Consider the following 26607-nt stretch of genomic DNA (forward strand, 5'->3'; position numbering starts at 1 on the left):
CAGCTGTACAGAATCATTCACAACATGGTTACGGTCCTAAGATGAAAAGAGAGAGATGTAACCTCGGTATCTCCAAGTACCTAACTAAGAATAGTGTCATTTATCATTCTTTACATGAGCAAACAATGAGCAGGCCAGGCGAATCATCAAAAGGCTGTTTAAGAACTCGGCTAAATAAAACTTGCAAATAGCAGAATTGAGGCTTCATTGAATTTGCAATCTCCCGAAAATTCGATACAGAAACAAGCACCAAAAATTGAATTACAAATCTTGTATGAACAATCATAGGTACTTTTCTGCTGCCAGAGTCATTACGTGGCATTCCAAAAGAATTGAAAAGCGACAAATCAGTAATGCCCAGGACCACAGAAATCTAAAGAAATATATAAAATGAATACACAATCCACGCAAGTTATTCCATAACCTAAATGGTACGTCTTTTACTGACTGTTGTAAGCACGAGGCAACATGGCAACATGTACACACGAAACAAGCAGCAATTGAATAACAAATTTGTCCAGAAAAAAGTGAAAGTGGCCTGCATCTGTTGTACTCTGGCTATACCCAGGTATCATTACTTTTGTGACACACAGAAAGAGAGAGGGAGAGAGAGAGTGGTTTCGATGCATTATACCACTGCTGGAACTCATAGCTCCTTAGAGGGCATAGCAGAAAGTAATAATGGTATTCCTTATGATCATTATTCCCTTTCTAACCAAGAGTTTTGGGTTACTGCACAGCTCGTTGTGTCTTGGTGGTCCTACACTATTACTCTTCCTATCCAAAAAGACCAAAGAGGGCAATAATGAGATACCAAAAAATTCATCCGTATTATTTACATCGCCAAGACCGCCATCTCTTACGGAAATGGCAGTGTATACGGAATATTCTTTAAAAAGAAAAGTCACATACCATTATTATTATTCAAAGTGGGTACTTATTCGTACTTAACATATGCATTAGGGCATTAAATTCTAAGCAGCTTCCTCAAAACAAAATCCCCGTCTATGAAGAGGAAAACGCACACATACAAACAAACTAACACACAGGCGCGTACGCACACACACATATACAAATTATATGCGCTGTTGCAATTATAATATATATATAATAATAATATAGATATAATATATATATATAATATTTTATTAAATCTAATATATATAATATATTATATATATATACATATATATATATAAAATAAATATAAAACACATATATACGCATAAAATACATACACACACAAATACAGATATAATATATTATATTTATATGTATATATATATATATATATGTATATAGGATATATATGTGTGTGTGTGTGTGTGTGTGTGTGTGTGTGTGTGTGACTGGCAAAAATGTTCTGTTATAATAGAATTCCAGGACCTCTTGGTATACATACCACCTTTTCTGTAACTTTCCTCATTCATCTACCTGAAGAGGGAGACAGCAGTCTGAAATATAGTATTTCTCTCTCTATATTTTGGTGTTTTTATGGGCTCCTTTTACTATATATATATATATATATATATATATATATATATATATATATATATATATATAATATATATATATATATACATAAGGTATACAGGAGCACAGACATAAGAGATTCAGGAGGTCCACTGATACTTCACATGAAGGTTAAGATTTATTATAAAACGTTTCACACATCAACTATGTGAAGATGCACAAAGTTGATGTGCGAAACGTTTTATAATAAATCTTGGAATTCATGTGAAGTATCAATGGACCTCCTGAACCCTTATATATATGTATATATATATATATATATATATATATATATATATATATATATATATATATATATATATCCTATATATAAAGCCAAAGTATTTTCCCATCGGTTACCCTAATCCATTCCGGTATCGTGACTACATTTTAATACAATTTATAATCTCTATCGGACAATTAATTGCCATCAATTATCGTTTGGAACCTCCCATCATTATTCATCATTCATCTTCTCCAACTGACGGAACTGCTGATAATTATCCATCCATCAGTTCGTCGAATAATCAAATCACCGACAGACTTTCATGAGGAATACGATGTGAATTTGGATTCATTCTCCTCAGTCAAGTGATCACTTATTACTATAGTTTTCGTAGCTGTAACGCCGGCAGTTACGTACGAAATTACCTCTGCCTTCCATTAAATAATGAAGAGGTGTGATTATTAGGCAGAGTCTGGGATATCACTCGACAGAATTTCGTATTCCTAATTTCCAGGGAGAGTGCCGGATGTCACTACGCTCATTCGCCTCTCTTGATCACCTTTCCAGTTGTCTAAAAACGTGACCAGTTCTTCTGTCCTTAATTTTGTCCTTTTGGCAGAAAGACAAATGTTTATGAAATCCCGGAGCTTCCGAGAAGAGATATCGAGAGCTATGGAATAAAAAAAAAGGCGTCATATATTCATCAGGTGCCGTGAAAATAGACAAGTAGGAATTGAAATTGGACTCGAAAATTTAGGCCAAAGGCCAAGCGCTGGGACCTATGATGCCATTCGGCGCTGAAAGGGAAACTGAGAGCGCAGAAGGTTTTAAAGGTGCAACAGGAGGAACACCCCGCAGTTACACTTTGAAATGAAAAAGGTAAGATCATCATCAGTCTTGTTTTATGGGATCTTTTCAAGAAATATTTAAAGGTAAGGACTGCCTACAACGACGATATTTACCAAACTCCTCTGGAATTTAGTGCTATAATCTCGCCTCCGTAATATATTGAATTATTTCGGCTCACCTCACGGCCACCTTTCGCATATCTATGGATGGTCTTCTGGGTGAAATTAAGCCGGTATTTTCTGCTAGCTCGAGCCAGTGCCAAAAGGCATGAGACTTGAAGAGGACCTCTGGATCCTGCACAACCAACAGATGCAATCTTGCAACCAGCCAGCTTCTCAAGATTACTTTTGATCTCCCATTAAAATCTCCACTTTGAAGCTTCTGTTCAAAGGCCGAGAATGCGTTTACCTGACATCAAACACTTTATAGCAAAACCCTCGTCTCCATTGGTTGGTTCGAGTTCTGAAGTCTATGGCAGGCCCCCGAATCCCTTTCACACCTTAGTCTGCTTCAAGTTGTAGACTACGAGTTCATATGTTATGTCTCTGAATACAATTTACCTACTGATTTATTCCCCAGTTGTAAATTATAGCAGCTGTATTACTATCAAAAGAGGAGAAACAAATCCAGTTATGGATATGTACATAATTATATTTACAGAATTAATCTATACAAACAGCTTACGGGAATCTGTTCGATTCCCCTTTTCAATCTGTATGGATTTTTCCTTAAATATATGTACATATAACTGAGGATTGGTTTCCACATTTTAAGACCCATACTACTACGAATAGTTATTAATTGATATTTTAAGACTCATACTACTATGAGTATTATTTAACTAAAATATAAGTAGAAGTAGTAAGTAATGTGATAAAAAAAAAGACACGAGTATTAATTTGTTTGTTTGTATGGTGTTTTTACGTTGCATGGAACCAGCGGTTATTCAACAACGGGACCAACGGCTTTACGTGACTTCCGAACCACGTCGAGAGTAAACTTCTATCACCAGAAATACACATCTCTCACACCTCAATGGAATGCCCGAGGTGGTACGCCAACACCATACCGACCACGCCACTGAGGCGCACTAGTATTAATAAAAGTAATCGATGACCTGATAAAAGCATAAAACTCAATGAAGAGTCATTTCACGGACGGTGAACTGCCAAGGCTACGGTGATTTATGACACTTACTGAAAGCTTAAAATACATTCTTGAAATCGCTCATAATCCGAGAAAAATACACAACGGCAATTACGGTCGTCCGTCATGCTTAAAAGGCTGCTGCTCTCTTATCACTTCACGAGCTAAAGCGACTCGTAAGTTACCGGCCACTTGAAGCGTGAGACGTCGAAGCCTCAAGATTCACGTGTGTTTTTTTCTCCTCTAAATCCGCGGTCTTTCTTTTTCGCTAACCGCTATAAGTAATATATTACAGCATAAGCCATTGAGTGTAAGACTCGATTGCTTTCATAACAAAAGGTAGGGTTGAGCAACAAGGGATGTTCGGTGTTCGCAATGACTCACGGTGATTTTAATCTCGTCAATGACCGCAGTCGCTAATCGCTGGAGGGAAGAAGAAGAAGAAGAAGAAGAAGAAGAAGAAGAAGAAGAAGGTAACAAGCAGAGAAGAAAATATACAAAAATAACAAAATGGAATACAGTGAAATTTAAAAGCTTTAATCTCGTCAATGACCGCAGTCGCTAATCGCTGGCGGGAAGAAGAAGGAAAAGAAGAAGTTAACACGTAGAGAAGAAAATATAGATAAATAACAAAATGGAATACAGTTAAATTCACAACAATTTCACGAATGAAGAAAATGCAGTCGCTAAAAGCGGAAATGAGAAGAGGCGGAGACAGGAAGCCTATAAGAAAGAGACTGAAAATGCAAAAGTAGGAAACAGAAGAGAGAAGACAAGGGCAACATGAACAAGGAGAGAGAAGACAAGGACAACAAGAACAAGAACATGAAATAAAAATCGTTGAAGCAAAAGAAAGGGAAAGCAGTTCAAAATTACAGTTATGGAGACTCAAATGCAGAAGTAAGAAGTATTCCAAAATTGTGAAATTTGGGGCTATTCTACACATAGTTATGGAGACACCAATGCAGAAGTAAGAAGTAATCCAAAATTGGTAAATCTGGAACTAAGAAACAAAGAGTAATCCCGAACCACAGAAGTATGGAGTAAGAATGAAAAAAATCTCAAATCACTGAAGCAATGGGAAATCTTCAAATCGAACAGAAATAAAGGAAGCGAGCGTCAGTAATTGACACAGCAACACGAAAAAAAAAAAAAAAAAAAAAAAAAAAAAAAATAGGTGAATTGATACCATCTGGCAAAATGACTGGTCGAATCGGCGGCAACATTTGTCACCAGCAATCTGGACGTAAGTTCGGAAATGCTGCAAAAGTATGTTATTTATGGCCGGTCGTTATTTCCAGGGCTAAAGGAATTTGCATGTAAACAAAGGTACCGGCTATATATAATCTACCGCCGGCTGCAAAAATTCACACGGTATGAAATGGTCCCTTCAGGAGAGAGAGAGAGAGAGAGAGAGAGAGAGAGAGAGAGAGAGAGAGAAATCTTAGTTCATAAATGCAATCTACATGTTTAAAAGACACGGAGCTAAATTATAATTCGGAAGAGAGAGAGAGAGAGAGAGAGAGCATTTCATAAATGCAATCTATGTTGAAGAAAAGGTACAAATTTATCATTCAAACTGGAAAGTTTTTTGAGTATTCACTCTGAACTGCCAAATCGTTGATGAACTTCATTTGCAGAAAACTTTCACAACCATTTCTCTCTCTCCAAATATGCAAAGTAAATCTCAAGTTTTTCAAAGAGGATGAATGTCGGAAGGATTACTTTCAAGTTATTTTCAACTAAAGTACTCTCTTGATTTATCTCTACACTCAACAAGGAAAATGAAAATAGTCATAAAAAAAATGTTGCTGTAAAAGTACCTATTTGACACTGATCCTAATTTTCCATTTCCCCCCAAAACGAGACTGTATTTTCTGCAATAATGAGGAACCGAATTTCGTTATAATAGAATATACAAAAAATAATTTTCTCTTGAAATTACCAAATACCCATTTCGGCCACCATGCCCACCTCGAAGTCATCTCAGATAAAGTGTGATTTCGACACTGCGAAAGCTACGCTTACAAAACGTTAATTTAAATAACAAGAATATTACTTAGCCATTTACCTCTTCATTGTGTTATTACTACAATCATCCCTCTCATCTGAATGTGTAAATAACGAGCTGAGGTAAAGAAAAAAAATAACAAATTGCAAGGAGAAAAAAAAAGCACCAACCTTGAGCGTAACCAGCACTGCATCTGAGACAACGGCAATGCCTCGTCGTGTCGGTTGCCGGTTTACAACACAACCGTTTAAGCAATTGAAGCCACAAAACGCAAAAACGATCGTCAGCTATTCACAGTCACTCCCGCGGCCGCTACTCCCTCCCTCCCTCCCCCAGCCCGCAATCTTTCTCTCATACTGCAAGAAGCTTAGCTGTGTTTACCCGGGTATACTATACGCACACGCGTGCCATCACGTCGCTGCTGAAAAGGCTTCCCCAACCCAAAACCTCATTCCCGATTGCCCGTTGCCCAACTGGCTTAAGTAACCTTTGTAAATGTGGAGCAAATGCCCGATCGCCCCCCTCCTCCCCTTTTTTGTCGATTCTCTTACATTTAAACGAGAAATATTGGTTGAAATGAATAACATTCATCAAAAAGTCAAATGATCTCATCGAATTGATTAAAAAAAATAAATTAGATTTATATTTTTAAAATTCTCGAGGTAACGATTATTACTATTATTGTTAGTAGTAGTAGTAGCAGTAGTAGTAGTAGTTGTTGTATCAACAAGAGTAATAATATAAAATATGCACGGCACTCGATATATAACGAACAATTACCGCAAATGCGACAGTCATCATACTAATATATTAATATTTATGACAAGGAATCATTCGACTAAAGCTAATGTCATAATTCATACCATCTTTCAGTATGTAAATGTAAATGTTTTGATTACCTTACTAATGAAGGACGAAAACCAGAAAAACGAGGTCAAAAACGTTAAGAAGGAAAAGAAATGTTTCGATACAACTTATTTGCTCGTGTAATGCAAATCCAGCACCTTGGGTTTTTAACAGTTTGAAAGCTGTCCACTTGAATCTAGCATAACCATTTACTGAATTTATATTCAGGAACTCTATTTTTATCATATTTAAATACACCACCTTACAGCTTTTATTTAATACAGTATTTCCTTCATTTCTTCCGTTCATTGTTTTTAATCTATTACATTTATGTCTTTTCTTCAGTCAGTTATTCTATTTGATCTGTCATTTTAAAACTACGCGTCATCTCATTCTCTTCATTTTTATGGAAATGAAACCCAGTTTAAAAATCATCGCTATTCTTTTTGTCTGTTTCTTCAATTTCAAAAAACAAACAAAAAAAATATTCTTTTATTTAAAAAACCAACAAAAAATATAGAAGTTTAAAAAATTGGCTATTATTTTTTTTCATTTTTTTGCTTTCAATAAAAACAAAGAAACTATAATAAATACAAAAAATCTGGGGTATTCTTTTTGCCCGTTTCTTTGCTTTCAATAAAACAAACAAAGAAAAATGGAGAAGTTCAAAAATCCTTGCTATTCTTTTTGTTGGTTTCTTTGCTTTAGACAAAGCAAAAAAAAAAAAAAAAAAAAAAGAAAAAAAAAAAAAAAAATCAAAGCATAGCCTTGAGGTTACATTCTCATAACGTAAAACCTATTGCTGCTCCACCCATGGCATCTGGCCTGAGAGAGAGAGAGAGAGAGAGAGAGAGAGAGAGAAGAGAGAGAGAGAGAGAGTCAGCTAACCTTATCTCCTTAAATTTATTCCAATCAGAAAATTAAGTTCATGCAGTAAGTACGCGGCTTTTAAATCTTTGTATGTTCCTCAGATATTCTGCAAATGACTGGGCTTGTTTTCAACTGGTCTCTAAGGGGATTTAACAGTTATAACCTTCAGTGGCTTGATGTGAACGAACCTAAGTGTCGACAAGTATGTGCATATATGCACGGACGCACGCACGAGCATATATACACAACATAATACTGTTTTCCCAAAAAGGGTGTAAATCTGGAGAATAAACACCTCAACAACAATCAGTTCCTAATTCATACACATACACAAAAGACTCATCTGTAGCGCGTGTGTATGTGTACCCGTTTTTGAACTTCGATGAGGCAGCAGTCAGATCAGAACGCAAGACGAAGTAACAAATAAATAAATAAATAAATAAATAAATAAGAAATAAGGCAGTACAATAGATTAGCAACTCATAGTCAAGACACATCTAAGGTGACACAAAGCAGTTATATACTGAAGTTACATTAAGCCAATTGATGAATGCGTCCCTAATTTTCAATAATAATGATAAACCTCTCTTCAAGTAGTGGTAAAGGACACACAGAGAGAGAGAGAGAGAGAGAGAGAGAGAGAGAGAGAGAGAGAGAGAGAAACAAATTCATTTACCAGAATGCCACATCCTGGGCCAACCCTCTAGACCTTGACCATACCCACTCCTTTTGTTAAAGAGTGAGGCCTTTTTAAAATAAGGAATAACTTCTAACAATATCACATTACTATGCTCATAAACTAGCCTGCATAATATAAATGTGATTTCGAGATATTCCCTACCCTTCTTTCTTTTTCTCTTTATTCTTGCGTTCATCAATGATTTCCCTCTTAAGTTCTCGACTGTGGTTAATGATACTACAAATGTATCTAGTAAAAAGTGACCGTTAGATTCTACATAAGTTTCCCCAGATGTTTATATGTACTTGGAGCCATTCTACCATACACACGTGCATTACACAATTACATATGTACAAAAAGACAGGCATGCATGTATACGCCTATATTAGGCTCAATTGACCAGCTCCCCCCACCCAACCTCCCCAACCCCCCACCACTCGCAAAATGCCATAACACTTTCAGAACCAGTTTCCGGAGTGAAAATTGATACACGGGACTGGTCAAGTCATCGTTTAACCTCTGCTGAACAACAGACGAGATCTGGCAATTGGAAATCATCACAATTCGCATATCTTCTAATGCCCAATCGGCTCGTACTTATATATCAATAGTTATAAGTTGAAAAATGCACCAGTCATTGAAAATACATAGCAAAACTTCACAATACTTTATAATCCATCTTATAGCCTAATTACTATTTGGATCCCTACTATATATATACATATATGTTCAGAACACAGTCATTCTGAAAGTCAAATTCCTTTCAGAGAAAAAAAAAAAAAATTAAATCACCCCACTAGCATCCAGGCGTTTCTTTCCATTTCGTAATTCAAAGAATATTCGATGTACAAAACTATTACACATGCATTGTCTTCCGTTCTTCCTACATGTTCAAGCGCCACCCAGCCCCGAGTGTTCCGTCTTTCCACCAGCCAATAATATTTCTGAACAGAGCAGCCACAATTCCCCACTCCTCACTTTCTCACCCGGCCGAACTTCTTCCTCCTCACATTATTGCACGCTCACTGAGAGTGTCATTTCACTAATCACACTTTTCCTTTAATGAACATTCATGACACCGAGGTTCAACGCTCAAATACCCACTACATAACCTTGTATCAATTCTTACTAGATCCATCGAATCTTATCTCAGTTGAGGCTGAGGTCTTGAAATAAAATTTTTATGAATGTTAGAGAAACGGGGGTTGGGGTGGGGGGGATCAAGACCTTCCGCGCACAAAAACGACCATCAGGTGGAACCACAAAAATCCGTGAATTTATGAGGTGGATCAAAGAAACAGATGACTAGTCGAAACAAGAGGATAAAAAATATATATATATAAAAAACATAACGGTGCAGCTGTCGTTTTTAAAAGCACAAGGTCTAGTTATGCTAGGATCGTCGTGGTCATGAAAATGTTCTAACAAAATCTATTATAATACCGAAATATAATCATATTCCTTACTTTTTTAAAATGTTCTGGTAGAACCTAAACATGTTCCACTGATTTTATTTATACACACACACACACACACACACACACACACACACACATATATATATATATATTATATATATATATATATATATATTATATATATATTATAATTAATAATACATACATATACATATATATATATATATTATATTATATATATACATTATATATATATTATATATTACTGATTAAAAACAAGGTCTAACAGAATCGAAATACTCTTTGAAAATATCTTAATTTACACTGACCATAAAATGTTAATGAAAATCTGAAAAAAAAAAAAAAACACGAAATCGCATCACGAAAATCAAGAGTTTTGACGCAGCTGGTGTAGCGCATCATGCCGCTAAGAGTCCTATTGACTAACGTGAAAGATGAATATCGGCCCATTTCTGTTACATGACAATAATACAGATTCACTCACATGACATAGGGGATGAAAATGATACTTGTGAAAGCAGTAACAAATTTTGATGTGTGAAAATGTAACGAAAATGATGATCATCAAGATAGCTGTAAGCCTAGTCCTGTATATATTAAAACTAAATTCCTACCAGACTGAAACCATCATAATATGCACAGTATTAAATCTCTAAGAACAACAAAAGCATACAAAATAATAATTCAGACAAAATCATAGCAGTAAAATTTAGATATAATCAATATTCTCATCAAAATCTGATTGAACTGAACTGAAATTGGCCTAGACCCAATAATACATACAGCCACTTCTTGTCGGGATCCTTATTGGGCCTCTGAAGAGTCCACATCTTGAAGAACACCTTGGACGGAATTTTGGCGGTCGTGTCTATGACAGAAGTACAGACAAAAGGATGAAAAAGAGTGACAGAGCTTGACTTTGTTCCCAAGGGTTTTTATTCGGAAAGTTTTACCACATCTGAGGCGATATGGTTTCTCCGGAATGCAATTTTGAGGGTCATAGACTTAGACGTCGAATGGGTGCAGCTGAGGCCTGTAGATAAGAACTGTTCTAAGAAATGGGAGGATGGATTCTTGAGACGCCTCCGTCAAATTCGACGTGACTTGTTCGGAACGAGGCTCACAGTTGCGCTGATCCAATGCATTTGGTTATGGCTATGATTTGGATCCCAATTCGATGCTACGAAGTGGTTCGGTTATTAGTGAATTTTTTTCTTTATATAGTAAACCGGGCTATATGTCGACACACCACGCACTTCTTTTAAACGAAGTATCGATGCATTTCCTCCTAAAGTTACGACATAATTATTTACAAGGGAACGTCATGGCAGGAATTTCCACTTTCCTAAGCGAGCACACCCCTACTTCCCACGTTACCACCAGAACCGACAACACAAGAATGGAAGACGATTCGCAGCCGACCGTCAACGTCCTCCTGGATTCGTTGCTGCAGCCGCAGCAGGTTCGCTGCCCTATGCTGCCAGACGTACAATTCGGTTCGCGTCGTACACTTGAGGCGGAGCAGCAGTTTTTCGCGCTGTTTGCGAAGGTTACAGCCGAGAAAAAGAAAAAAAAACTTATGATAAATTTATATTTCGCTACAATTTATACTAAGTCTGTGGCTTCCGAAAGGAAATAAGTTTCGGGTGGCCAGGAGAAGGGCCTAAGCATCATCTTTTCATGACCTGGTACTTGCATAAAAACTGCAGGGCCCCCGGAAGAGTAGTACCCTCCCCCCAACCCCTTGTTGAGGTTATTATATTTTGATGGTATTAAAGGATATAGTACTAGTATTCTTTCCGACCAGTAACTGAAATAACCATAAAGGAAATTTATGTTCCTTACTCTCTATACCAGAGGAGGTTAACTTCACATCGATTTTGAAGGTACTCGGTGACAATATAACTTTCCGATCAGTAACTAAACATAGACGCAAACGATTTTTTTTATTCCTTACTCTTCTATATATTATACCAGAGGTTATTAACTTCAATTTCTGTAGCTTCACTATTCCGTGATTTATCAAAATCCGCAGCTTGCCCCCAACAAGTTCTTGCGCATATCTAGCGAGCCAAAAAATAAATACATAAATAGATAAAACCACGAACGGTATCCCACACGGAACAGCAAGAAACGACATTTCATTAACTTTTTATTTGCTGTGCAAATGAAACTACTGTCATTTTTACGGTCGTTTGTTCGAAGCTTGGTCGCACGCTTGATGCACAGACGGGGGACAGAGAGAAGACAGAGAGAGAGAGAGAGAGAGAGTCAGTCTTTAGAGGTGCCATGAATTTGATAAAGGGGGAATCCACTTATCCAATAAATGTTTTAAATGAAACCACATTCTACCGAATATTATGGAGCGCATTTATAACCTCGTGCTTCACGAATGATAAGTAAACTTATGTTTGCATGTTTACCTAGACACTCGTGCATGTATGTCCATATATACATGTGTACATAAATATATATATATATATATATATATATATATATATATATATATATATATATATATATATATATATAATATATAATATATATACGCGTGAGTGCACGTGCGTACAAATGACAGCACGAGTAAACCCGGGAGCAATGAAGCCACACGATCGTTCTCTCTCTCTCTCTCTCTCTCTCTCTCTCTCTCCTCTCTCTCCGGAAATCCTTAGATGACGATAGAGAAACACGAGTCAATGATGATGGACACGCGTGTCTCCCGACTGACCACAAGTTGAACACATAGTTGACGGTTGAGTTCGCGAGGGAAACCGAAAAAGACAGAAAGAAAGGTTTGTCGAAGGCTAAAAGAGCTCTCTTAACCCTTTGTCTGCGATGCAGCCCATTTACCTTCGTCACTATATAGTTGTTCTCTCTCTCTCTCTCTCTCTCTCTCTCTCTCTCTCTCTTCTCTCTCTCTCTCTCTGCCTATAACAGCAAACACTCCCCCAACACTCCAAGAGCAAAAGGCCGTGCTAGCTGGAGGCCGCCAGATTGATATCTCTCTCTCTCTCTCTCTCTCTCTCTCTCTCTCTCTCTCTCTCTCTCTCTCTCTCTCTCCACTAAAAAACAATACGCTGAGAAATTAATTATGAACTTATGAAAAAGACGAAAGAGAAGACCAGTCCCAATTTATATTTTGTGGTTTTATACCACACACACACACATATACATACATACATAATTAAATATATATTATATATATATATATATATATATATATATTTCTATATATATATATAAATTATTAATTATATAATATAATATATATAATATGATGTGGTGTGTGTGTGTGTGTATATTATACATATATATATATATATATATATATATATAGATATATTATTAATACATATATAAATTTGTATATATATATATCGAGCTACAATGTCCTTTAATATCTAATTCGCTCTACCTCGGAATTAATATATTTTCATATATGCTTAACCGAAGGGGAATTTTTTTCTCGATAATAGACTCTGGCGGTGGTGTAGTAGGGTAAAAGCTTTACTGACGTTCCTGGATTTGAAAGGCTCCATGGGTTCGCACCCAGGTCCAGGCAAGTCTATTTATCGAGAAAAAATTCCCCTTCGGTTAAGCCATATCTGAAAATCTATTAATTCCGAGGTAGAGCGAATTAGCTATTAAAGGACATTGTGGCTCCGATATATGTATATAAATCACGGAAATGTGATATGACTTATATATATATATATATATCTATATATTATAATATTATATATATAATATATCATATATATTATTACATTATATATATATATAATATATATATTATATATATATAGATATAGAGAGAGAGAGAGAGAGAGAGGAGAAAGGAGAGGAGAAGGGAGGATGAGAGAGAGAGAGAGAGAATGTTCTTGTGATCAGGTTTATGGAAACTGAATACAAACGTAGACCAAAGACCAACCGCTGGGATCTACGAGGTCATTCAGCGCTGACAGGAAAACTAAAAGTAAAGGCCTTTGAAAGGTGGAACAAGAAGAAAATCTTTAGCAGTTGCATTATGAAGCAATTGTTAGGAGAAGGTTGAGGAAAGTGAGATGGAAGAGAGAGAATATGAACGGAGGTACAGTAAAAGGAATGAAAGCGGTTGCAGATGGGAGCCAAAGGGACGCTGCGAAGAGCTTTAATTAATGCCGACAGTGTACCGCGTGAGGGGCGCAGATGGCACTATCCCTCTAAGGATACTTAATGGAGAAAGTCGTTTTTTTCTTTTTTACTTAATTCATGATGTTACTTGAGCTGCTTTTGATCTGTTTTTTTTTTCTTTCTTTCTTTTTTGAAGTATTATACATACCTGACTTATCTTGCGAATTCGTAACTATTAGCAGTGAATTCTCGGATAATTTTTTCATTTTTCAATATCTACTTTCCTGGGTTTTTTTTTTTTATCCTAAGTTTATTTTCCTTCTAAAATAACCTCAGTCTAAAACCGAAGAAAAGAATTATTACTCTCTCACTACTAGTCTTGAATGAACTTTACTTTCTTTTGTTTACTTCTACTACGTCAAATGCTTAAATTTTACAACCGAATAAATCTTCATAATTCTACACAATTTTATCAAGTAACGTCCAGAAATAATTTCTCATTTGTAAAGAGTTCAACCTTGAAAGCACCCCTAAATAACACTCTTTCAAAACAGGTTAAATAGGTTTCTCGGATCTTGGTAACTGAAATGCCGTGCAATTATAACAGAGCGTGTTAATTACCACGCCCAAGTGAACGCAAACACTGAACAGATGAAAGTGGCAGAGTGAACAAACGAACTAAAAGAAAGAAAGAATGAATGAGGGAGGGAGGGCATAGAAGAAAATAGATTCATCAGTCAATCACGTCAATCATTCACCTCAATGGACGATGTGAAGGCCGCGTCAATTGGCTTTGAATGTCGTTACATAATTATTGCCAATTAGCAAACGAGGTTTCATGGCTAGAGGCGGTCGCTTGGTTGGCTACCACAATTATTTTATATTATATAATATAATATACCAGTGGATGCAGAGATGAATAGAGCTTCGATATGAGATCCAAGGTGATTGACTTTCCTAGGAATTTATGCATTTTGAAGTTTATCTGTTACTGTTACACAAATTTTCTGTCACCTTCATTTCATTTGATTTTACATATGTATTCGGTCGAAAGATGTTGTACATATGCATGACCTTCTTCGGATTCTTGCTTAATAATAATAATAATAATAATAATAATAATAATAATAATAATATAATAATAATAATAATAATAATAATAATAAATAATAATAATAATGGAGAAACAAACCCACAGTTATGTATAGGTACAAAAATACATTTAAAGATGTTTGTATATATTTAAATATATTCATATATGTTCAAATATATTCAAGTATACTGTGAACTTGTTTCACCATTTCAAGATTCACGCCCACTATGAGTATTTATAATAATAATAATAATAATAATAATCATAATAATAATAATAATAATAATATAATAATAATTGCTGTTTCAGGGGCATTCAAAAACGTTGCCTTAAAAATGGAACTCCTGTATAATAATAATAATAATAACTAATAATAATAATAATAATAATAATAATAATAACAGGATACAAATACCTGGGAATAATGGAAGGAGGAGATATAAAACACCAAGAGATGAAGGACACGATCAGGAAAGAAATATATGCAGAGACTCAAGGCGATACTCAAGTCAAAACTCAACGCCGGAAATATGATAAAAGCCATAAAACACATGGGCAGTGCCAGTAATCAGATACAGCGCAGGAATAGTGGAATGACGAAGGCAGAACTCCGCAGCATAGATCAGAAAACCAGGAAACAAATGACAATACACAAAGCACTACACCCAAGAGCAAATACGGACAGACTATACTTAACACGAAAGGAAGGAGGGAGGAGGACTACTAAGTATAAAGAGGGACTGCGTCAACATCGAAAACAGAGCACTGGGGCAATATCTGAAACCAGTGAAGACGAGTGGCTAAAGAGTGCATGGGAAGAAAGACTAATAAAAGTAGACGAAGACCCAGAAATATACAGAGACAGGAGAAGACAGAAAGAACAGAGGACTGGCACAAACACCAATGCACGGACAATACATGAGACAGACTAAAGAACTAGCCAGCGATGACAATTGGCAATGGCTACAGAGGGGAGACCTAAAGAAGGAAACTGAAGGAATGATAACAGCGGCCACAAAGATCAGGCCCTAAGAACCAGATATGTTCAAAGTACGATAGACGGAAATAACATCTCTCCCATATGTAGGAAGTGGCAATACGAAAAGTGAAACCATAAACCACATAGCAAGCGAATGCCCGGACACTTGCACAGAACCAGTACAAAAAGAGGCATGATTCAGTAGCAAAAGCCCTCCACTGGAGCCTGTGCAAGAAACATCAGCTACCTTGCAGTAATAAGTGGTACGAGCACCAACCTGAAGGACCGTGATAGAAAACGATACAGGCAAAGATCCCTCCTCTGGGACTATGGTCATCAGCACGGTGGATAGGGTGATGAGTACGTGCAAACAAGACCAGACGAATGACGTTGATTGACAAGGTCAAGAAGAAAGTATCACTCATCGATGTTCGCAATACCATGGGACACCAGAGGTTTTGAAGAGAACAAGAGACGGGAAAAAAATTGGATAAGTATCAAGATCTGAAAATAGAAATAAGAAGGATATGGGATATGCCAGTGGAAATCGTACCCATAATCATAGGAGCATCTAGGCACGATCCCAACCCAAGATCCCTGAAAGGAATCTAGAAAAACTAGAAGCTGAAGTAGCTCCAGGACTCATGCAGAAGAGTGTGATCCTAGAACGGCCACACATAGTAAGAAGAGTGATGGACTCCACCTAAGGAGGCAGGATGCCAACCCGGAACCCCACACTATAAATACACCCAGTCGAATTGGAGGACTGTGATAGAACAAAAAATAATAATAATAATAATAATAATAATAATAATAATAATAATAATATGCTGGAAGTAAACCCTCTTTTAAACACGTTTTATTAAAAGTAATTGCTGCCTCAGCTGCATTAATTGTATATACTACGTTCTTCTCTATTTTCCTAATTGTGGTTTTAAGCAACAATGAGATAACCATAATTAGGAAAATAGAGATGATCCTATAAAAAATTAATGCAGCTGAGACAGCAATTACTTTTATGTAATAAATAAATAATAATAATAATAATAAGAATAATAATAATAATAATATAATAATAATAATAATAATAATACGTTAAGAATGGGTTAAAGAGAATGGCAGAATTAAGAGAGTTGATTTTATGTATTTTTTTTTTCTTTTTCTTACAATTCGCTTCTCAGGCTCAGCGATCTTTCCGAGTAACTGGCTAATATTCATATTGGGAATTTCTAAAAATTATGAAAATGCTGAAGGTGACCTTTTATTTTAATGATCACCTTCATCATTTTTATAATTTTTAGAAATTCCCAATATGAATATTGGCCAGTTACTCGGAAACATCGCTGAGCCAGAGAAGCGAATTGTAAGAAAAAATAGAAAAACATTATATAAAATGAACTCGATTAATTCTGCCTTTCTCTTTAACAGAATTTGCCTGAAAGAGGGTCTTTTACCAAAATAATAATAATAATAATAATAATAATAATAATAATAATAATAATAATAATAATAATAATAATAATAATAATAATAATAATAATAACCTTGAACCGATTTAAAATACCGAGTTGATGAGTTTTTTTTTTTTTTTTTTTTTTTTGCTTACTTTTCTTCTTCTTACAGTATGAAGTCGTGAGTAAAACATTTGGAATCTTACGCGGCAAATGAATTTCTCTTCAAAACCTTCGACAGTAGTTATTAAAAGAAAGCATTACGAGATACATTAAAGCATCTCCGGATTATATATATCCATGACTTTTGGTTTTTGCGAAGTTTTGGTTCCTAAGTAATCAAGTACGAAATATGAATTCATGATAGATACAAAAGCGAAGTCTTAAAACAGGAAATAATAGATTGGAAATGCGGAAATGAATATCAAATTGCTTTACGTAACTGACAGAAATAAAAATTAAACATTAAACCAGAAAATAACAGTTTGCAAATAAAATTCAAATTACCCTACGTAACCCACAAACATTGGAAATGCGATCATAAAAACTCAGTTTACAGTCGTTATCTCATTTTTTCCCAGGATAAATCACGCGACAAACATTTTTTTTTTTTTCGATTTTTATTCGATCTGCTGTCGAGTAATTCTCGCGTCCACGAGCATCTTGCATTCTGGCTCCTCCCAATTAGTCAGCAAATTCTCGACGAACACCTCATCAAAAAAATATGTGAGGATCTTTTTCTTATAACTTATGTAAGGCCTTGATGGTGATCAGAAGTAATGTATTTTATTCCTGCGCATTATAGACTTAAAATATAATTATTTCATCAGAAAATCGTTCAGAGTCTGTGTTCCATTTTATGTGGGAATTAATGTATTTTATTCCAGCGTATTGTTGACATAAAAAAATAGCTTTTTTATAAAGAAATCATGGTAATTCTACCTGTGGAAATTAAGTTTATCCACCCACAATAAAGAAAAAACAAACTGAATACACGCAGAACATTACAATTATTATTCTTTTATGGAAATGAGTGGCTAGCTTTTATTCATTGGAAAAAAAGACGATCACACAAAAGTAAATGAACACGAATTCTAGGCTTGAACTCCAAGTAAAAGATTTAAAATAATCCGTTTTCAATATGTTCTATATAACAAAAATTTCAATGAAGACAAATTTCAAATTTTAATTTAAAATGTTTAGCTAGAATCGAAAAGGCTTCAAAGAAATCTGACTTTAAGAGATTCTCTGTCTGACAGAGAGAACTAAACGAAGAAAAGCAAGCAAATAAACAAGCAAACAGAATGAAAGGTTTCAAACAAGACAGTGTTGAACAGCTTCTCTCTCTCTCTCTCTCTCTCTCTCTTTCTCTCTCTCTCTCTCTCTCTCTCTCTCTCTAATTCTATACTGCACGTTGTTTGTGATTTTTGTTTCTTTTTTTATTTTTTCTTCAGGTCTTTGGAACGAAGTTCTTGAAGGAGTACACCTAATCTCTCTCTCTCTCTCTCTCTCTCTCTGAGCAGACATCACAGAAAGTTAGTCCCCAACCTTCCGAGCAACCGTGACGAGTCAACCAACCTGACGATGCTTTCAAGGACACATAAATAAACACGAAATCCTAAACATCCCCTTCCCCCCTCCACCACCACCACCCTCCCCACAGAGACCCCTCCACCCACACCCTCCCAACAGCCCCCTCCCCTTCCCTTCCCCTGCGTCCCATCACGTGTCTCGACTAATGAATCCCATCAACAATTTAATTGGAAACAAAGAGGAAAAAAATCATTACGTCTCGCCATTGCCTTAAGGACCGCAAATATATTATTCACTTTGAGACCGACCGCAAACAAGGATTTGGTTACTTGTCAAGACCAGCTATCACGATCACGTTCTTTCTCTCTCTCTCTCTCTCTCAAAAAAAAAAAAAAAAAAAAAGCAAAAAAAAAAAAAAAAAAAACATTACGCCACGAGCTTCGAAGTCAGCATAAAAGGATACCTGAGAGAGTCGAATGGTGAGTGGAAAAGTACTCTCTCTCTCTCTCTCTCTCGTTAGGATTATTTATTGGGATGCAGGATGAAGATGCACATTTTAACACACACACACACACACACACACACACACACACACACACACACACACACATATATATATATATATATATATATATACTATAATATATATTATATATGATATATAATATATATGTAGTCACACCATGTAAAAACATTATATAGATGTAACGTACATAATTAACCACTCCCTAAGTAACTAAACATTGTAAATTTAAAATACTAACCCGCCAAATCCCTCCTACCCACATTTCCATCCTCTCAGAGCTTATAGATGGGATACTGGATATTATTGCATTTCAGTTTCTTGCACGAAAAAGAATGCAACACAGGCGGAAACGGGCCGCCCCAACTGTCTGTCCATATCTATTATATATATATATAATATATATATATATATATATTATATCTATATAATATTTATATATATATATAATAGATATGGACAGACAGTTGGGGCGGCCCGTTTCGCCTGTGTTGCATTCTTTTTCGAGCAAGAACTAAAATGCAATAATATCCAGTATCCCATCTATAGCTCTGAGAGGATGGAAATGTGGGTTACTTAGGGAGTGGTTAATTATGTACGTTTTATTTATATAATGTTTTTACATGGTGTGACTACAATATTACATTAGTTATGCACTCTGTTTCTTGTTCTTATGGTTTCATAAATTGATTGATTTCTTCTGAAGTAATTTTTTTTGGGGGGAGGGATTGTTTTGGCAGTGATCTTGACACAAAGGTCTGGAAATAAATACTGCGATACTTTGCTATTCACTCATCACAGTGGAAAGCTGAACATTTTCCTAATCCACTGCGGCATGCTATCCCTTTTGACCTCTCTTTATGCCTGTCCATTCTTACCCCTGTTCATTTTTACCCGTCCATTTTTACCCCTGTCTATTTTACCATTGCCCATTTTTACCCCCTGTTCATTTTACCCCTGTCCATTTTTACAACCTGTCCATTTTACCACTGTCAACTTTTACCCCCTGTTCATTTTACCCTGTCCATTTTTATCTTGTTCATTTTTACACCCTGTTCATTTTACTCCTGTCCATGTTTACCCCCGTCCATTTTTAACACCCGTCCATTTTTTTTGTACCCTGTCCATTTTTACTCGTCCATTTTACCTTGTTCATTTTTACCCGCTGTTCATTTTACCCCGGTCCATTTTTACCCCTGTCCAATTTTACCTTGTCAATTTTTGCCCCCTGTTCACTTTACCACTGTCCATTTTTACCCCTCTCCATTTTTACCCCCTGTCTATTTCTAAAGCCAAGTTAGCAAGGAGAAGAGAACTGAACCAGACTCCAAAAGGGTATGCCAATCTACACTATTCAGCTGGCTTATGCCTGGTTTCGCAAAGAGGGACGTCAAAGGAAAGAATTTCTCTTCTTTGTATGTTTGCCTTTGATTTTGTTTAAAATTGCTGAAGATAAAGTTGGACACGACGATTGTTTTGAATCCTTGTTCACCTATGGCTACAAATAAGAATTCAGGAATAATAAGAAAAAAGTATTTACTTTTTACTTACATCTCTTCGTCACTGCGTTGACGCTCTCCGTCGTAGGTTGCGATAATCTTACCTGGAAATAATAATAATAATAATAATAATAATAATAATAATAATAATAATAATAATAATCACTACCTTCACTATACTCAACTTATTTAGCGCTTTCAGTAAGGCCGTATCACTGACGTGACCAATATCTTTTTCAACTTTTATCATATTTATTTTAAGTGATGTTAGGCACAAAATAATTTAATTACCGATTACATCGAAAAGAAGAAAAAACGTGAGATGTAACAAATATTATACCAAATTTTCCAAATCTACCCTCTAATAAAAAAAAATTTAAAAAACAAAAAATCGTAAAATATAAAATAGAAAAGGAGATTAACAAAAATATTTCAGATTTTTTTGTGAATGGTAGTACTAACAGAATCATCTATTTAACGATTACAGAAAAAACTGTAATCAGAGAGTTGTGATGGACATTACTCCTCCTTTTCCAATACCCTAGCCCCCCCAAAACAATTTCCTCGAAACAAATTTAAAAAAGACGATTAACAACAACGTTTATTATTTTTTGTAAATGATATTAATAACCAAATAATATATTTAACGATTACATAAAGAGAACATGTATTCAGAGAGCTGTAACGAACATCATGCATCCCTTTGCAAATCTTCCCCCCCAACCCCCACCCCCACATACGAAAAAAATTCAGAAAACAATAAAAGAGAAGATTAACAACAATGTTTATCATTTTTTGTAAATAACATTAAAAACTAAAGTATTTACTTAACGATTGCATAAAAAAAAACATGTAATGAGGGAGCTGCAACGAACAATATTTCTTCCTTTCCCAACCAATTTCCAACACAAAAAAATACGATTTTTTGTAAATAACATTAATAACTAAAATATTAACTTAACGATTGCATAAAAAAAATGAGAGAGCTGCAACGAACATTATTCTTCCATTTCCAAACTATCCCCTTACACGAAAAAAAATCAATAAAATAAAAAAGAAGAAATGATTAACAACGACCGGTAAAGTGTTGCATGAGAGGTCGTGAAATGTTCTTTCGACAAGAACGACTCGCATTAATGAGTCGCCGTAATGAGACCGAACAATGTAGAGGAGGGACTTACGTGATAATCTCTTTCATTGGCACTTCAGCAGCTGCGCTCTCAATTCGGAGGCACTAAACGTGAGAAAGATAATAACTGGTGCTTCGTGCGATATATACATATTTTTTATGGGAATATTGCATTCTTCATGTGTCACAAAAAATATTTAATATATATATATATATATATATATATATATATATATATATATATATATATATATATATATATATATATATATATGGGAATATTGCATTCTTGATGTGTCACAAAAAAATACCTAATATATATATATATATATTATATATAATATATAATAATATTAATATATATATTATATATATGTATATATATATATATATATATATATCAATGGGGGAATATTGAATTTATTTTTTAATGTATCACAAAAAAATTAAAAATAAAAATAAATATATTCTATGGGAATATTGCATTCTTAATGTGTCACAAAGTACTAAGGAAAAAGTAATTCCCTTAATTTACAGGAATCACTGTAGCATCAGATAGAGCCATCCTCAGCTCGTGTACTACAGCATCGTTTATTACTTGTGAATTCCATTACAGTATATATATAATAATAGATATATATATATATATATATATATATATATATATATATAATATATATACATAAATATATATAAAACAACAGACAGTATATATCTAAATCCTTCTGTGCATTTAGATGACTCCTCAGGAATCCCTAACGCAATTCCGAAAAGACAATACCACCGAAGACATTCTCAGAATCTTGAAAGCAAAGCAAGCAGCCGCTCAGAATTCCCGTGCCTTTACGCCAACATCAAAACCGACAACCCGCCCCCCTCCTTCCAAACACCCCACGCCCCCTCCCACCACCAAGAACAAGCACTCTGTGCCAACTGCTGTTTCGACACTAATTGGATTTTGAGACCTAATCAGCTGTCACGTGACGCCCTGGTTGGTAATACGGAGGAAGAAGAAGAGGACGAAGAAGAAGTTTTCGTAAAGATGACGATGATTGATGAATGATGATGATGATGGATGGAAGGAAGGAGGGGGGGGAGGAAGCAGGAGAAGCCAGATTGAAAAACCTTGTTTTGCTCATGAGGATGAAAGGCTTGTAATTGCCAACACTGGATCTTAAGGCGTTCAGGAAGAAGGAAAACAACACATCCTTTTGAAAATTTAATGCACGTATGTATGCATGTATTTATGTATGTATGTATATATATATATATATATATATATATATATATATACATACATACTAAAATACATGCATAACATACGTGCATTAAATTTTCAAAAGGATGTGTTGTTTTCCTTCCTGAACGCCTTAAGATCCAGTGTTGGCAATTACAAGCCTTCATCCTCATGAGCAAAACAAGGTTTTTCAATCTGGCTTCTCCTCCTCCTCCTCCCACCCTTCCTCCTCCTCCATCATCATCATCATCATCATCATCATCATCGTTTTGGCGATGATTAGCTCGCTTCGAAAAGTCATTAACAATGTTAATATCTGCGCAAATAAATGCGCAATTTTGATGGCGAAGCAGAGAGAGAAACAAGTGACTCGCGGAAGTGACAAAAAAAAAAAAAAAAAGAAAAAAAAAAAAGAAAAAAAGGGACAGAGACCTCTCAATCTCTGTCCCTTTCTTTTTTTCTTTTTTTGTCACTTCCGCGAGTCACTTGTTTCTCTCTCTGCTTTGCCATCAATTTGCGCATTTATTTGCGCAGATATTAACATTGTTAATGACTTTTCGAAGCGAGCTAATCATCGCCAAAACCTGAAAGACCTAAAAGAAGAAGAAGAGACACTATTTGGGATTTCTGGGATAACGAATGCGACAAATATATGTTTTTTCTTTTTTTCTTGTACACAACATAGACACGAAATGGACTCCGGAAGGGTGCTAATATAGCAGAGAATTCTCGGCGATAGCACCAGAAGCCGCTAATAAAGTAGGAATCAGCGTTAATTGATGAAATGACGCCCAGTCTCTATGTATGTATTGGATTCAACCAGTTGCAAAATCAGAGGCTTTAGGAACCGAACCGTTTGACCAATATATTTGGTCAAACGGTTCGGTAACTTTTGTTAGTTTTGGTTCGGTAACTTTTGTTAGTTTTAGGATATATTTTATAGATATAAATATATGTTCATTCATATAACAATGTAACAGGACTTTTTATAATAAAATAGAATAAAAAAATATTTTTTTCAAGAGAGAAAAAGCGACCAATGTATTACGTGTACAGAATTAAGGCAGGCCACTAAAGAAGTAGAAAAACAAGAGGAGAAGCTCATTACCACTTGCTTTTATGGCTGAATAAAATAGGGTACAATACAGTAAAAACGTTTGGAAGGTGTAACAGGAAGAAAGACTCATCTTTGCACTATGAATCAACAGTTAAGAGAGAGAGAGGGTTGAGCAAAGTAAGATGGAAGAAAGAGAATATGAGCGGAAGTACATTAAAAAGGAATGAAAAGAGTTGCAGCCAGGGGCACGTTGCCTATAGAACACCGCATGAGGTGCACTGACGGCACTACCCTCCTACGAGGTCTATGGCTGAAGTTACAAGCTGGTCGTGAATGGTGGCCCACTGCAAGCGTTTTGTAGTCTCATACGTTTTCATAAACCATCTGACTGCTTTTCCAAGCTGCTGAAACTCTCTCTCAACAGCTATAGTAAATTCACATCAACCTTCATTTGATGTCGAGGACAGTTCCGTACGACGCTCCTGATTGGCTGTTGATAACCCAATCACAGGGCTGGAAAATCCCAGTCTCTCTCGAGAGAGTTCACATAGGCAGGATGTAAATTTCACCTCTCCTGAGGGATACTTTTGAAAGACGTATCCCTCAGGAGAGGTGAAACATAAATCCTACCCCTGTGAACTCTCGAGAGAGACTGAGAGTTTTACAGCCCTGTGATTGGCTTATCAACAGCCAATCAGGAGCGTCGTAAGGGACTGGCTTAGACATCAAATCACGGTTGATGTGAATCTACTATAACTACCCTTCAGGTCTAACTACGAACCGACTGTTTGCAAATCTTTGAGAAACAAATTCGTAAAATATATTTGTATGGGTACAAATATATTTACATATAAATCGCTTTGAAAATGGAATCGCAGAAACCGCTGTTTTAGCAGCACAACGCCGAGTCCGGAACAAACTGACCTCAGTGCCCGCTGGATAAGCTCCTAACATGCAGTTAGCGAACTCGACCCTGCAATTAGTTTATTGTGCAAATGTTCTGCTTCCAACAGCTATTGCAGCCTTCCCTTTCCCCCCTCCTCCTGCTTGTCATTGTTTGCTTGCGCCTGAAAGAGGTTCAAGAAGAGATTGTGGGTGTCGTTTGAGGTTCTGCCTAAGAACTAGACAGATTTCATGCTTGCAAAACATAGTGATTACAAACGGAGGTAATGGGACAAAAATTAGTGAAAAGCCCCATGTTCTCGGAGGAAATATTTTTGGACGAAATCTCAAAAATTCTTAATATATAGGTATGTATATATATTTATTTATTTGTTTGTTTATATGTAATTATATATACATAGTATATATGATTATAATCTCTTTAGCACGTGATTCATTTATCACACATATCCACAGGTGAAAATTAAGAGGCGTGGTGTAGGTCATGACCGGTTTCGACTTTATTTCTAAGACATTGACGAAGGATTTCTAATACTATGTATCAGTCCTTCGTCATTGGCCCGGAAATAAAGTCGAAACAGGTCAGGACCTACACCCCGCCTCTTAATTTTCACTTGTGGATATGTCATAGTATATATATATATGTATGAATTTATATATATATATTTATAGTATGAATTTATATATATATATATATATATATATATATATATATATATATATATATATATATATATATATATATATATATATATATTCATAGTATATAAAATCCACACTCATGTTTTGAAGAAAGAAAAGAAAAGAAAAAGAGAGAGACGACAGATCTGACTATAGTCGGGATCCCTTTGTCGAATTGTCGACTGTGACGAAAACTGAAAGATTAATGCTCTCTCAAATCCCACCGCCACCTTTGAGGGGGAGATGTAATTGATTGATTTATGACTACTAACACTGGCGTCACAACATTCTTTCCTATATATACGAAAAAGGTCCCACAAGCAATCTTCATTCCTTTTCCATCTAAATATTTTTTTTTTATCTCGTTTGCGTTTATTCGCTTATGAACAGATTTCATAACTATCTTCTTTGCTGTTTATTTATTTATTTTTTTATCTATTTATTTATTTATTTATTTATTTATTTATTTATTTATTGTCGTTTACGGCAGCATGAAATACGGATTCGTTTCTTTAAAAATGTGCCATTTATATTTCTTACGTTATTTTACATGCAATATCCAACCTCAATTTGCATTTTTTTTATCCACGACGCAATCTAGAATTATTTAACCGTTTGCTTACTATCTTCCTCTACTTATTTTTTTAAGGCAGTCTAAAAGGCCATTCATATCATATAGTAATGTGTCTATAGTAAAGGTCTCTGCTCACTCAATATACTCCAGCGAAATAATTTTAAAAACCCTGTGTGTGTGTGTGTGTGTGTGTGTTTAAACGTTATTTTATACACAGGCCTATCCTTAAGGGCTACGAGGATTCTGAAGTATTTACT

At 35.4% G+C, this 26607-nt stretch overlaps 1 protein-coding gene across 4 annotated transcripts in view; it reads right to left on the bottom strand.

Moving 5' to 3' along the window:
• The window catches only part of LOC135201215 (uncharacterized), a 300721-nt gene extending 289747 nt beyond the window's left edge, over positions 1–10974 (bottom strand). For 2 of the 4 annotated variants that reach the window (XR_010311456.1, XM_064230096.1), the window contains exon 1: positions 10362–10973. Coding sequence is in view for 2 of the 4 variants with exons in the window: in XM_064230096.1 (XP_064086166.1) it covers positions 10362–10408 (47 nt within the window). In the remaining 2 variants the exon portion in view is untranslated. Of the gene's footprint in view, positions 1–10361 lie in introns of all 4 variants that reach the window. The other 2 variants (XR_010311457.1, XM_064230102.1) reach the window with 1 other exon arrangement.
• Between the last annotated feature and the right edge of the window lie 15633 nt (positions 10975–26607).

This window comes from Macrobrachium nipponense, chromosome 23 (genome assembly GCF_015104395.2).
Source record: "Macrobrachium nipponense isolate FS-2020 chromosome 23, ASM1510439v2, whole genome shotgun sequence".
Taxonomy (NCBI): domain Eukaryota; kingdom Metazoa; phylum Arthropoda; class Malacostraca; order Decapoda; family Palaemonidae; genus Macrobrachium; species Macrobrachium nipponense.